Genomic DNA, 14440 nt, shown 5'->3' on the forward strand with positions numbered 1-14440 from the left:
ATATTCAGCATAACGTTTCAGATTTTGCTTATATTTGTTGAAAACTGAATAAACCAGAAGCGAGTCAGTTCATTACTAAGGTTGGGGTCGGATTTACTTTTGGATTTAACCCACTTGAGATTGACTTGAGTATATGAAACCCATTTAACTTTTTTGAGAAATGTTTTTCCTCTTGTTTTTATTATTCTTGCCAGTTTTTCTATTTTTCACTTTTTCTTTTTAAGTTTTAATACGCATGGTACCATAAACCTTAGAGCTAGCCTGCATTTACCAATGCTTTTTTACAAAAACATCAGAAGCTCCCAATACCCTATTTTGTTTGGTAACTGAAATGAGCCTTATCTCTACAAGTAAAAGGACAAAGTCCTCGGTGGGTTATTGATAAACAAAGCTCATGTGCCCTGGTTGGATGTGAATATAAGTAACAATCCTTAACAGCAGCTCCTCATCTGATTATAAGGTATGTAGTTTTTATTTAAACACGTAAAATATTCTCTAAGGGGGTTAAGAGGGCCACTGTTTGTTTTTACTTCGCATAAATGTGTTTTATTTTTGTTTAAATTTAGTTTAGAGTTTAAAAAATATGCAAGTTGGGGTGAATTCAAGCACATTTCCCAAATGTATTTTATTTTCTCAGTGTGAACAGTAGCAACAATGAAACACATTCCATCACTGGTTTTGCTCCTTCTCCTGGGAATGTCCTCAGCACGCACCTATCGTAAGTATAATCTGGGTATATATGGACTCTTTTTTTTAAGGAAAAGTAGTTATATGTAAAAGATAGTGATGTGAAAATGACAATGATAAACTCATTGCCTCTTATTATTAATAAGAGGCAATGAGTTTATCATCAGGTAGAGATAGAGAGTGAAGAAGTATAACAGAAACTTAACAGAGTATAATGTGTTAAGTTATTTGCAGTTACTGCAGTTTTTGTTTAGAGCTGGATGCATTATGTAATGCATCCAGCAACATCAGTGTCTTACATAACATGTAAGACAATAATACTTCCAAAAAACACATGAAGGAGTCAGTTTTTTAGTTTCTACAGTAAGAACTTTCTTTCGAACCATTCTTTTGGCTCACCAAGTTCAGCATCCTATGTAATCATTTTGAATCATGGGTAGACTTTGCTGACTAAGCAAACTAACCAGCAGTTGTGTTTGTTGATATTTTGCATCTCTACCAAATATGCCTATCCAAATATGTTCATATACTACAGTCACTGTATTACTGTAAACAGAGTTATCAAGCTAACTACGTGAGGAAGTAACTAAATGAGGTACATTTGGATGGGTGCTCATTTTCAGCTGCTTGCTTGAATGTATGTCCTTTCATGATATCTTTCATTTGCATTATGCTATTGCCAGAAAATGTGGCCCTGCGTGGCAAAGCAACCCAGTCAACCTGTATGAGTACGGTATTGTCGGCTGCCTACGCTGCAATTGATGGAAACCGTGATTCTGACCTTCGCCATGGATCATGCTCGCACACCGATCAACAGACTGACCCCTGGTGGAGAGTGGACTTGCTTGAGTCCTACATTGTCACTTCCATCACCATCACCAACAGAGGAGACTGCTGTCATGAAGAGCTCAACGGGCTGGAGATCTACATAGGCAACTCTTTGAATAATGATGGCTTAAATAACCCAAAGTTAGTAAATATAGAGCAATAAGGAATTACCAACAACACTGTGATTCTTTGTCTTTTGTTCTGGTTATCCTGTTTTGGCATTTTACTCATTTTTACCTTTGCAGTGTTTGTTTATTGCTGTTTTCCTGAACGGCAACAGGAGAGGTTGCTGTAGGACTGACATTGTTAGATGCCCATATTCTTTTTATTGGCACTCCCTACAATAGATTCCTATATTAAATCATTCCATTATATATTGAAATAGAGAATATTAAGTTACAGTTTTTGTCAATTTTGTCAGCACAACACAAGAAGAATAAAGTGAAAGAAGTGCCAATGACTCTGTGAGTATTGTGCTATAGTTATGGAGTGCTTACAGTTTAAAAAAAAAGAAAAAAAAGAAATACCAGTATGAAAACTGAGAGTACAGCAGGCACCTGTCTTAAAGGCCTATTCACTCACTCCAATCTCCCCTCTGTGCCATGTCTGTGGCTCTGGAGCTACCAGCAAATTTAACTAATTAAAAATGATCACGCTGACTATCATATGTTCTGATATTTGCTGCCATGGTAAATTGTATTTTCTCACACATTTCTTGTTAGGGTTGGAAAAATTTCTGAAGTTGGTGCAGGCAAATCCTACACTGTGAATTTCGCTGGTCGTGTGGAGGGGCGTTATGTAACTTTGACTCTTCCTGGTTCAGAAAGGATCCTCGCACTCTGTGAAGTGGAAGTCTACGGATATCACGCTCCAACTGGTGAGAATTTGAACTACTACATGAGTAAATGTGCACGGTATGCAGCTATATTGCCAAACTCCGGTATCCAGAGTTTCAAGCTGATATTAAAGCAGTTTAACAATAGATATATGAAGTGCAATAAAGTTTAAACAATTTCAAATAGAAACGTGAAAAAAAAACACCCAGTACTTTATTTCCTAAAAAAAGCTGCAAAGCCAGCACGTCATTAGTGTTCATCACTGTAACCATGACGACAAAGAGTTTGCTTCATGAATTTTCTTTTATTTAAAATAAATTAAAAGAAATGTTTTTTCTTTTATTTATGTAACTGCTGATATTTATTTAGACTGCTTGCTTCCTATTGATTTCTCTGAACTAACTTCAGTAACGCCTTTATCCACACTATCAATATATCTACTAGTCCACATTCCTACAAAGAACTCTTATCATTAATCAGTGCTTTGATTTTAAATATGATCAGTTAATCTGTATTAAGAGGCTAAAGGCTTTTAAGGTGGAAGTAATTAAATCATTAATTCAGAAGCCTTTACTTATTCCAGCTTTCTTGTCCAGCCTAAAAAGGAAAAAGAAAAGGTTCATAATTCAGCAAAGCATAGAAAGGACTAGCAAAGGTTACCAATGATCTCTTTATTGTCTCTGGGATTGGGTTCATCTCTGTACTTGTGTATTGCTAGACGTCACTGCAGCATTTGATAACTCTGAATAAAACATTTTACAAAAGTAACTTCATATTTCCTAGAATACAATATATGTACAATATGTAAATACAATGTGTTGAAATTTTAAACAGGAAGAAAAGGAGAAATCTATTGATTACTAGGTAGTGGGAAGGGGGGAGGGATTAAATAAGTTTAGGCTTACTTCTTTTTGAACATGAAAGTTTTTTGTAGTTGTAGTTGGTTTGTTTTCCTTTTGTAATGCTTTGTTTGTCTCTTTTTATTTCTCTGTTGTTACACTTTTTTTTAAACATGTTCATAATAAAGATTCAATTCAATAGTTATCCTAAACTGTTCATATAAACAAGTAAACAGTTTTTCGCTCACAGAAAAGTTCAATTAGGGATTGTTATCAGAAGTCAGAGCATATATATTTTCACTGCTGTGCAGTTATATTTATGTTTGGAACCAGATGATACAAATTGGTTTCTTAAACTACAGGTATGTTTTCAAGACTGGATGAAAGGTCCTCCATTACAACCATTTGCAGCACTGAGCCTTGTTCTGCCAGTGGTTTCTTCCTGTTAAAAGGGTGTTTTTTTTCCTTCCCACGTTCACCAAGGCTTGCTCAAAGGGGCTTGTATGACTGCTGTGATTCTCTCTCTGATACTGTAGGGGGTTTACTCTACAATATAAAGCACACTGAGATATTGTGATTACTATTATTATGAATTGTGGCTATGTAATTAAAGCTGATTTGAATTAAAATCATCCTGGGAAAAGTGTTAGGCAGGTTAGAGGGGAAGCTGTGTGTGCACTCCAGACCCAAACTGGACAAGTGGCGTGGCTCTAGCAATAAAGTGAAAGCTGCAATCTTCGATTCTAATGAAAACATAGATGAGCTTGAAAGGAAGGCTCTAGATTTACTGGTAAATATATGCCCAAACCCTCACCCATGGCCACGAGCTTTGGGTAGTGATCAGAACAATCAAACTGCAGATACGAAGAGCTTTCTCTGTGGGGTACCTGGGGTCAGCCTTAGTTATACAGTGTGGAGCTCATTTGAGAGGGGCTAAACGTAAAGTCGCTACTCGTCCACATGAAAAGGAGTCAGTTAAGGTGGTTTGGCATCTGACTTGGATGCCTCCTTGGTGGCTGGTAGGTGTAACCAGTGAAGGCAGATGGAATGACCTCCCTGAGCCTGGTTCTGTGCAGAGTCTCTTTGTATGAAGAGAGAGTTCTTCTTTCCCACCGTTGACAAGTGTTTTCTTATGTTGGATCACCTGATTGTTGGGGTTTTATCTCGGGTATTTTAGACTTTTTACCTTATAATAAAAATAATTTTAAAGTAAATGTTTCTCTATAGATAAAACTGAATTGAAAAATGTAATTGAATCTAATGCATTTCTTGACGCCGAAACATGATTATTGACAAGACATCAATGTTTAATTTTTTTTTTCATGAATTTGTTCTTTTGCAGGAGAAAATCTTGCACTTCAAGGAAAAGCCTCACAGTCCTCACTCTATACAATTGGTATTGCCTATAATGCCATAGATGGAAATTATGGGGTGGGGCATCATGCACTCATACCAAACCTGACTTCAGTCCCTGGTGGCGACTCGATCTGCGCAAAACCCATAAAGTTTTTTCTGTTAAGGTACTGAATGTAATAGATTCTCTCCCAGAACGACTAAATGGAGCCGAGATCCGCATCGGAGATTCTCTTGAAAACAATGGCAACTATAATCCCAGGTACAATGCACACTAAAAACTGCAACTTTAATAGAAATTAAATTAATTACAAACTGGAACTATAGGGACATTTGCATCTTCCAAAACTGATGAGAGCAAATTTATTGTACAGCAGTGTGTTGATAAAATACAAATCATAAATGTGAACCATATTCAGGTTAATGTGGGAGTCCAAATAAATGAGGTAAAGAATATTAGTCCTCTTAAAGGAAAATACCAAAATCCAAACAGAAAATGAGTATGAACAAAAATTTCTGTGATTCCACTCATAGAAAGCAAGAACCTTATCTGACTTAATTTGCCCAATATCACCTTTGGGGTTGTCAAATTTTGCAGTTCCACACTGCCAAGTGAAGAATCCAATGTGAAACGCCCTGGTAAACGTCTTGGGTTAACCAAATAATCTCTGCTTCTTCTGCCAGGTGTGCTGTGATCTCAAGCATCCCAGGAGGTTCCATTCAAGAGTTCCACTGTAACGCAAGTGACGGGATGGGGATGGATGGCCGCTATGTTAACATAGTCATCCCTGGAAGACATGAATACCTGACTCTGTGTGAGGTGGAAGTGTATGGCTCTGTCCTCGATTAGCTGTAAAGCTTGTGAAGAATAACTGTGCAAGGTTTCTCTTACAGTTTTAGATACACAGTAACTCGAAAATGTTTTCCCAAATTCATAGGGTACGGAAGCATAGACCTGCCACCCAAAAGAAAAATAGAGCTATATTACGTTATAACGTGAAAACTTTATTGTTCTAACAATATACTTTTCACGTTTGAACAACATAATATCACGTTATTACAATATACATAATTATCACGTTCGTACAATATAATATTTATATTGTAAGAATGTAAAAGTTTTTTGTTTGAAGTTTTCTCTTTATCATGGTTTTTACCTTACAATCTAAAGCACCGTAATATGGAACGCCAGGACTGCCATAATGAATTAATTAAATACACCATTAAATAATTAATTAAATGTGGTAATAATTAATTAAACGTGGCAATAATTAATTAGATAAATGTTTACAACACATTTAATTAGTTAATTATTGACACATTTGATTAATTATTGACACATTTAATTCATTATTGACATATTTAATTAATTAATAACACATTTAAATAATTATTGACAGTTTTAATTAATTATTTAATGATTTATTTATTTAATTCGTTTTGGCACTTTTTGTCCCCTTCATGTCCGGCCTTGAAATCATTTTATCTGTCAGCCTCACCCATCAAACTAAGTGGGCGGGGTTAACGGTGCCACTGCAGCTTCTCTAACATTTGATTGGTTGCCGTGCAAAGTTAAGTCAAGACAGGTCGATCCTAGATAATCGATTGCTTGTGTGGACTTGGGGCAGCCAGATATCCCAGAATGTATTTCAAATCACAGGCTGCAATGGTGGTGGTGGTGTAAAGTTTTAAAATACCCCGTTCTTTTGTCACCAACTACAACTTAACAAATATGCCATATTGGCCCAGTTTTTTTTACTTATCATTGTTGTGAGGAGACCATAAATAGCATTTGTATTTTCTGTTGTACAGTTCATTTGCTGTTATGGATAAAGAGTGTCTTTTTTTTGTTTCAAAATAGCTGATAACTATTCGCTGATAGCTGCCAACATCTGCGAACAAATATAATTCTATAAAGTGGTTCTATATAGTGTGTAACTGTTAATATAGAGCGTTATTAAATTTATTGCTAATGCACTCATATGGCACACTGGCTTCTGAGGAAAATTTAAATGGCACTCATCATCAGAAAGGTTGCCTACCCCTGCCTTAGTCTATGTTTGACGTTTTATATCTAATCTTTGCTCTCAAACATTTAAACAGCAGCGAGTCTGCAGCTGAGGGAATACAAACTCAAATTGTCAGCATAGGTTTGATTGTTTCTTGCGTGTATTAATTTGGTGATTTATTAAATGTATAACTGTTATTCTAATCTGCTGCTGATGAAAATGCAGATAACACAGATCACAACACCTGTTCAACCAATCACATTCATTCCACTTTGATCTGAGACAAACTGAGCGTTCATCTCTGTTACAGTGTTGTGTTAGACTGCTATATTTTTGTGTTCTTTATGCTGTAGATTTTCATGTCTCTGGAATAGTTGGCAGGAATAAGGATGATTTTCTGTAAAATCATATTGATATGACCCGTGAATTACTCGTAGATGACCATTAGAGTGGTCAGCTGGGAAACTCTGTGTTAACTTAGAGAGCTGAAGATATCGTGGATATGCTGACCTCGCTCCGTGGTGTACAGGGCCGTTTACCCTCATGATTAATATTCACAATAAAAATATTAGTCGAACATCATAAAGTCTGTATGTGTGTCATAGTGTCGAACAACCTTTGTACAGTTAAAGTCAGCAGTTACTACATGACGGAAACACCAACGTTATTTCTTTTATGCATTTATACACAGGCCACGCCTATTACTGAACAAAAACCCAAAGATCAGCTGTTAATCGAATTTATTTGCTCTCTCTCCTCCTTAAACATATTTTTAATGTTAGTTATAATTCAGAATTGGCGACTGAAACATGTATGACACATAAGAACATCAGGAAATAAAAACCCGATAAATATAACCTCAGTAAATGAAGTCAGTGTACACTGGGGGTTATTACAGCTGTGTACCGGGGCCTGCGCTTTGTCGGTTGTAATAACAGCTCGATTGCTTGCGAAGCGAGCGGATCTATCCCACGCTTTGCTGTGAGACTGGGCTGGGCAGACATCTCCGAAATCATCGAAGCACTTTTGCAAAGAGGCTCTACCTTGACAAACTGACCAGATATCTGAAGATTAAACCACTACATTCTTGGCTAAAAAATATTAAAATGGTATTTGGTGGCACACAAACAGGGTTTTTAAAATTTCAGTTCTGTTAGTTGCCACATGCTGGTTGTTGGCGTGCAGTAACGCCTTCTAAAAACAACGGCCACCAGGCCAAAGCAATTGTTTTGACTCGATCAGCGTTAACCCCGCCCACTGGGTTTGATGGGTGAGGTTGACAGATACAATTATTTCATGGTGAGACCTGAAGGAGTCAACTGTGCCAAAATGATTAATTAAATTTGTCAAAAATATTTATTTAATTATTTCCTATTTTAATTAATTATTGCCACATTTAATTAATTATTTAATGGTGTATTTAATTAATTCATTATGGCAGTCCTGGCGTTCCATACTGTAAAGCAGCTGCTGCTGTCAATTGCTTTTCTATAAATAAATGAAATTTAAACATTTTACTGAATGTAGTAACCTAATTGTGATTACTGACAAACATCGAGGTGTAATTATTTTTATACATTTGTTGTTTTGCAGTTTGTGCTCTATGAATTTGGCATCGCTTATAATGCCATAGATGGGAATCATAACGACATCTGTGAGAGGCATTCTGCAGTCACACAAGAAACAAGCAACTCACATTGAGTAACTCAACAGAATAAGTTACAAACTACATTTTGGGGGATGTATTCTGTAATCTGTAGTGGAATACGTTTTAAAAGTAACCTTCCCAACACTTCCAGTTCAAGAATTCCAGAGTAATAGGAGACATGAAATGGATGGTCGCTATGTTAACAGTCGTCCCTGGAAGACATGAATACCTGACTTTGTGTGAGGTGAAAGGGACTAGAAAGAGAGAGCATATTTCTCCTGTTTTGGCTTCCCTTCATTGGCTTCCTGTTAAATCCAGAATTGAATTCAAAATCCTGCTCCTCACATACAAGGTCTTAAATAATCAGGCCCCATCGTATCTTGACCTTATAGTACCATATCACCCCATTAGAGCACTTCGCTCTTGCACTGCAGGCTTTACTTGTTGTTCCTAGAGTATTTAAAAGTAGAATGGGAGGCAGAGCCTTCAGTTTTCAGGCCCCTCTTCTGTGGAACCAACTTCCTGTTTGGATTCGGGAGACAGACACTATCTCTACTTTTAAGACTAGGCTTAAAAGATTCCTTTTATATTCCTTTTATATATTTTGTAATATATCTATATCATAGCTAACGCACTTCTGGATGGATGCAAAGTGCATTTCGTTGCCTTGTACTTGTGACATGTGCAATGACAATAAAGTTGAATTCTATTCTATTTTTGCTAAAGCATATAGTTGGGGCTGGACCAGGTGACACTGAATCCTCCCTTAGTTATGCTGCAATAGGTGTAGACTGCTGGGGGATTCCCATGATGCATTGAGTATTTCTTTTTTAGTCACCTTTCTCACTAAACATGTGTTTATAGACCTCTCTGCTGAATCACACTTGTTATTATTCTCTGTCTCTCTTCCACAGCATGTCTTTATCCTGTCTTCCTTCTCTCACCCCAACTGCTCGCAGCAGATGGCCCCGCCCCTCCCTGAGCCTGGTTCTGCTGGAGGTTTCTTCCTGTTAAAAGGGAGTTTTTCCTTCCCACTGTTGCCAAAGTGCTTGCCCATAGGGGGTCATATGATTGTTGGGTTTTTTCGCTGTATGTGTTATTGTAGGGTCTACCTTACGATATAAAGTGCCTTCAGACGACTGTTGTTGTGATTTTGCGCTATATAAATAAAATTGAATTGAATTGAAAGTGTATGGCTCTGTCCTGGATTAGATGTAAAGCTTATGTCACTAACAAAAACAAATGAACAAACAAACTGGTTCTGCTGGCTACATCGAGTGATGACCTCCAGCTCGCTCTGGAAAGGTTCACAGCTGAGTGTGAAGTGGTGGGAATGAGAATCAGTACCTCCAAATCTGAGGCCATGGTCCTCAGCCGGAAAAGGGTGAATTGCCCACTCCGGGTCAGGGACGAGTTTTTGCCCCAAGTGGAGGAGTTCAAGGTTCAAGGTTCTTTATTTGTCACATGCATAGTTATACAAGTATAACACACAGTGAAATGTAGCCTGACACGCTCCTCGACATGTGCAAAAATGGGGGGGGGGGTGTGTGTAGAGGAAGAACATTATATATATATATACACATATATATATACACACATACACACACATATATATATATATACATATATATACATATATATACATATATATACACATAGTATATACACTGGGTGAATGTGCAGTAGTAGTAGCAAGCAGGTGAATTCTGTACATTAATATGAATAGACATCTGACTATTTTACAGGATAGACAATATAAACATATTTAAAATTATAGGAATTGAAATGTACATTGTGCCTTGGTTTAGAGTGTCTGGAAGAGAGTCCTGTCTCAGTCAATTATAGATGATGTGAGAGGGCGGGTGTGTGTGTTTAGGGCACGGATGGCTTGGGGATAGAAGCTCCTCTTGAGTCTCTCTGTCCTTGCCCGGAAGATGCGGAACCTTCTACCAGATTGCAGAAGTTGGAACAGTTTGTTGCCAGGATGGGACGGGTCCTTCAGTATCTGCGCTGCTCTAGTCCGGCATCTCCTGGTGTAGGTGTCCTGAAGCGGGGGGAGAGCAATCCTGCAGCAGCGTTCTGCTGTACGGATCACTCTCTGGAGAGCTTTATGGTCCTTCACACAGCTGTTCCCCAACCACGATGTCATGTTCTGTGTGAGGATGCTCTCCACAGCGCCTGTATAGAAAATCCTGAGGATCTTTGGAGAGACCCTGAACTTCCTCAGTTGTCGTAGGTGATACAGCCGCTGCCTAGCCTTTTTGGTCTGGACCTGAATGTGGGCAGCCCATGTCAGGTCTGAGGAGATGTGGACACCAAGATACTTGAAGGACTGCACCCTCTCCACTGGAGCTCCATTGATGATAATGGGCTTGTAGTCTCTGTGCTGACCCCTTCTGAAGTCCACCACCAGCTCCTTGGTCTTGCTGACGTTCAGCTGGAGGTGGTTGTCCTGGCACCACGATGCCAGATTCTTCACTTCATCCATGTAGGCCGCCTCATTGTTGTTGGAGATGGCACCCAACACCACTGTGTCGTCAGCAAACTTCGCAATGGTGTTGGAGCCATGGGTGGCCACACAGTCTGAAGTGTAGAGGGAGTAGAGCAGTGGCGAGAGGACACATCCCTGAGGTGCTCCTGTGTTGATGGTGATGCTGTTGGAGAAGCACCTGCCCACCCTCACCACCTGAGTTCTGCCAGTGAGGAAGTCCAGCACCCATGCACACAGACGGCTGTTAAGTCCCAGATCCCTCAGCTTTGTGAACAGTCTGCAGGGCACTATTGTGTTAAAAGCTGAACTGTAATCAACAAACAGCATTCGCACATAGTTACCCTGTTTCTTGTCCACATGGCTGAGAGTGGTGTGTAGGACGTGGGCAATGGCATCCTCTGTGGATCTGTTGGATCTGTAGGCGAACTGCAGCGGATCTGTGGTGTCTGGGATGGAGGAGGAGATGATGTTCTTCAGCAGCCTCTCAAACACCTTCATTACTACCGAGGTCAGTGCAACTGGCCGGTAATCGTTCAGGGATGAGGGTTTGCTGTTCTTGGGCACAGGGATGATGGTGGATCTTTTGAAGCATGTGGGGACCACAGACTTCGCCAGGGACTCGTTGAAGATGTAAGTGAACACACCTGCTAGCTGGTCAGCACAGCAGCGCAGCAGACGGCCGGTGATGCCGTCTGGCCCCGCCAGTTTACGTATCTCGGGGTCTTGTTCACGAGTGACGGGAGATGAGAGTGGGAGATTGATAGACGGATAGCGGACACTGTACCAGTCCATTGTAGTGAAGAGAGAGCTGAGTGTAAAAGCAAAGCACTCAATTTACCGATCGATCTACGTCCCTACCCTCACCTATGGTCATGAGCTGTGGGTAGTGACCAAAAGAATGAGATCACAGATACAAGCAGTGGAAATGGGCTTCCTCCGAAGGGTGGCTGGCCTCTCCCTTAGAGATAGGGCAAGGCTCAGAGTAGAGCTGCTGCTCCTTCACATCTAAAGGAGCCAGCTGAGGTGGTTCGGGCATCTGACAAGGATGCCTCCTGGGCACCTCCTAGGTGAGGTGTTCTGGGCATGTCCCACCGGGACGAGGACCCGAGGCAGACCCAGGAACAGCTGGAGAGATTATATCTCTCGGGTGGCCTGGGAGTGCCTTGGTGTCTCCCCGGATAAGCTGGAGGAGGTGGCTGGGGAGAAGGAAGTCTGGGCTTCTCTGCTTGGGCGGCTGGCGCCGGAAAAGCAGAAGAAGGTGGATGGATGGAAACAAAAACGCATGTTAACATCTCAAAAACAATAACAAACAATAACAATCATCAGAATAGATGGTAAGGTTTTAGTGTGATTGTTTATATAAAAAACAACCAGTGTAACTATGAACTGATTGTTATATAGCTCCTTTCTACTCTTCCAGAGTACTCAAAGCACTTTATACAACATACTGCATTCACACCATTCACAGAAACACTTTCTTCTAGGATTTAAGTGCATTCTATCTAACATTCATTCACACGCATTCATACTCTGATGGATGCATCGGAAAGCAACTTGGGATTAGTATCTTGCCCAAGGATATTTGGCATGCACACTGGGGGAACCACGAACCTTCCGCTCAGTAGATGACCAGCTCTTTCTCATGAGCTACAGCTACCCCTATGCAAGCTGTGAAAGTTTGTCTTGGGCTTTTAAAGATATAAAAAAGGTATCCCTAATTTTATAAGTACCCGCAAAACACTCATCAGTTAGTTGGACAGATTTCTGTTCTTGTATGAACATAGTTGGTTGGCAGTTGAATGTAAATGGGACTTTCTGAAAGCCAAAGTTAGACTATGAACAGGAAAATACTGTGCATTATTATAGTAGAGCAAAATGACTCAGCTATTATTATGGAATCTGCAGATGAGCTATATTGTCTAGTCAAAATATATGATGCGTGACAGTGAAGATGGTGCCATCCTGTGGTGACAATGTGCTGCTGTGTTTGGTGTTTAGATCCTCTGTCTTTTTACACTTATGGGATTTATAGACAAAAAATTGGATTAAAAAGGCAATTTGAAAATGGGTCTGACAATAAGATTATAAACAATGATACAGCTAGTGCAATTTGTTGACTTTATCAACATTGATTTAAATAATATACATTACACTGTTTATTTTTTTAGGTTTCACTAAAAATAAACAAACATCTAGGACACTAAAGAATTTAATGACTTTGGGTCAATTATTGGGAAGCCCAGAACCTGAAAGATCACAAATTTTGCAATGTCTCTGATCACAGTATTTTACTACGGAGTCTAGAATAAGCCACTTGTCATTCATGTAATTTATATAGAGAAAAAATGCAATATATAGACAAAAAAAAAAAAGAAGAGTTAAATTTAAAACATTGGATTAGCTGCTAATTATATGATATTCTGGACTGCATCTTGTACTTTTTTATCTTTGTTGCATTGAATTGTTAAAAGTGCCTTCTATATTGGCCTACATATCACACTGCGAGAAAAAGCTTTATTGAAGAAATGGGGGTCATTGTTTCCTGTTGCAGTAATTTTTTTTTTTTTTGTAATTTAGCATATAATAAACAATTTAAGTCTATCCATAAACTCCATTTTCGTAACCACTTATCAGTTTTAGGGTCTTGGGGAAGCTGGAGGCTATCTAAGCTGTCACAGAACAAGAGTGCAGGTCCACATTGAATCAAAGGAAAACCCTTCACACTCACTCAAGACAATTTATAATTACCAATTAACCTACTTTTTCTCGTTTATTTCAAATTGCTATGTTTATGTCATAATAATCAAACTGAATAGCTAATGAGTAACTGCCTTCAGCTATTGTGTTACCACAAAGTCTGGCAGATATAAGCAAACTGGTGTGCAAGGAATATGAATATGGAGAAAAAATATTTCAGGTGGCAAGCTGCTCATGATGCAAGAACTACTTTGTTTGGTTTGTTATTCAATATGCAGTATTTTATCTGAGCCTCTACAATGGCAGTGGCATTTGATAACTGAAATTGTTTCTGCTCACAGCAGGATCTAAAGAGCCCCATTAAAGTACCCAAACCAAAAGCTGTGTCTAAATGTTACTGCTAACTAATTTTACTGCTATATCTTGGTATTTACTTGGACATTGGCTCCCACTGTATGAATATATTTGTGTACTGAGTAAATGTAATTCAAAACCTTTAAAAGTAAAAAGCCAATTTGAACATCTGTGAGTGAGAAGTGCGAACCCCCCCCCCCAATCCTAACCCTAACCCTACATTGTGCTTCTCTGTTTGATGTCTGAACTTTTGTTGATCGGTGGGAAAATAGATGCAGCTAGGCAATATGCACTAGCTGGTGAAAAGCATGTGCTTTTTGCAGTGATTATCTCCAGCATTGCTTGTGATTGGCACTTCTGTTGTTGCTAAACATCCTCTCAGCATGCACTAAACTACCTTGACACAAGATAAGTCAATCAGAGCTTGTAAGATAATAAAATAACCTTTTGGCTATCTGACCTTCCTTATTTTAATCTTTTATAGCAGAAATAAAATATACAACCTGCCTTTATGCATTTAAAAAATGAAAGCAAAAGACTTTATTGTATGTTGAACTGTTTTACCTCACGTGGAAGCACTTGTCCTGTTGGCAGAGAAAGACACCAGCACTAGAGAAAGATAAGATATATTTTCCTCTACCTTCTTTTTACCAGTAAGGAAGTTTGTTTTGGACTCTACACTGTAATATACTAACAAA

At 38.9% G+C, this 14440-nt stretch overlaps 1 protein-coding gene across 1 annotated transcript; it reads left to right on the forward strand.

Annotated features, from left to right (window-relative positions):
• The first annotated feature begins 231 nt into the window (after window positions 1–231).
• LOC113032679 (fucolectin-5-like) lies at window positions 232–5555 on the forward strand. Its single transcript, XM_026185709.1, is given in 7 exon segments — window positions 232–460; window positions 638–718; window positions 1371–1656; window positions 2238–2392; window positions 4533–4619; window positions 4622–4805; window positions 5228–5555. Coding segments are annotated over 6 exon segments (942 nt in total). The 5' UTR covers window positions 232–460; window positions 638–654; the 3' UTR covers window positions 5394–5555.
• The last annotated feature ends 8885 nt before the right edge of the window (window positions 5556–14440 follow it).

The sequence above is a fragment of the Astatotilapia calliptera genome, chromosome 11, assembly GCF_900246225.1.
Source record: "Astatotilapia calliptera chromosome 11, fAstCal1.2, whole genome shotgun sequence".
NCBI classification, from domain to species: domain Eukaryota; kingdom Metazoa; phylum Chordata; class Actinopteri; order Cichliformes; family Cichlidae; genus Astatotilapia; species Astatotilapia calliptera.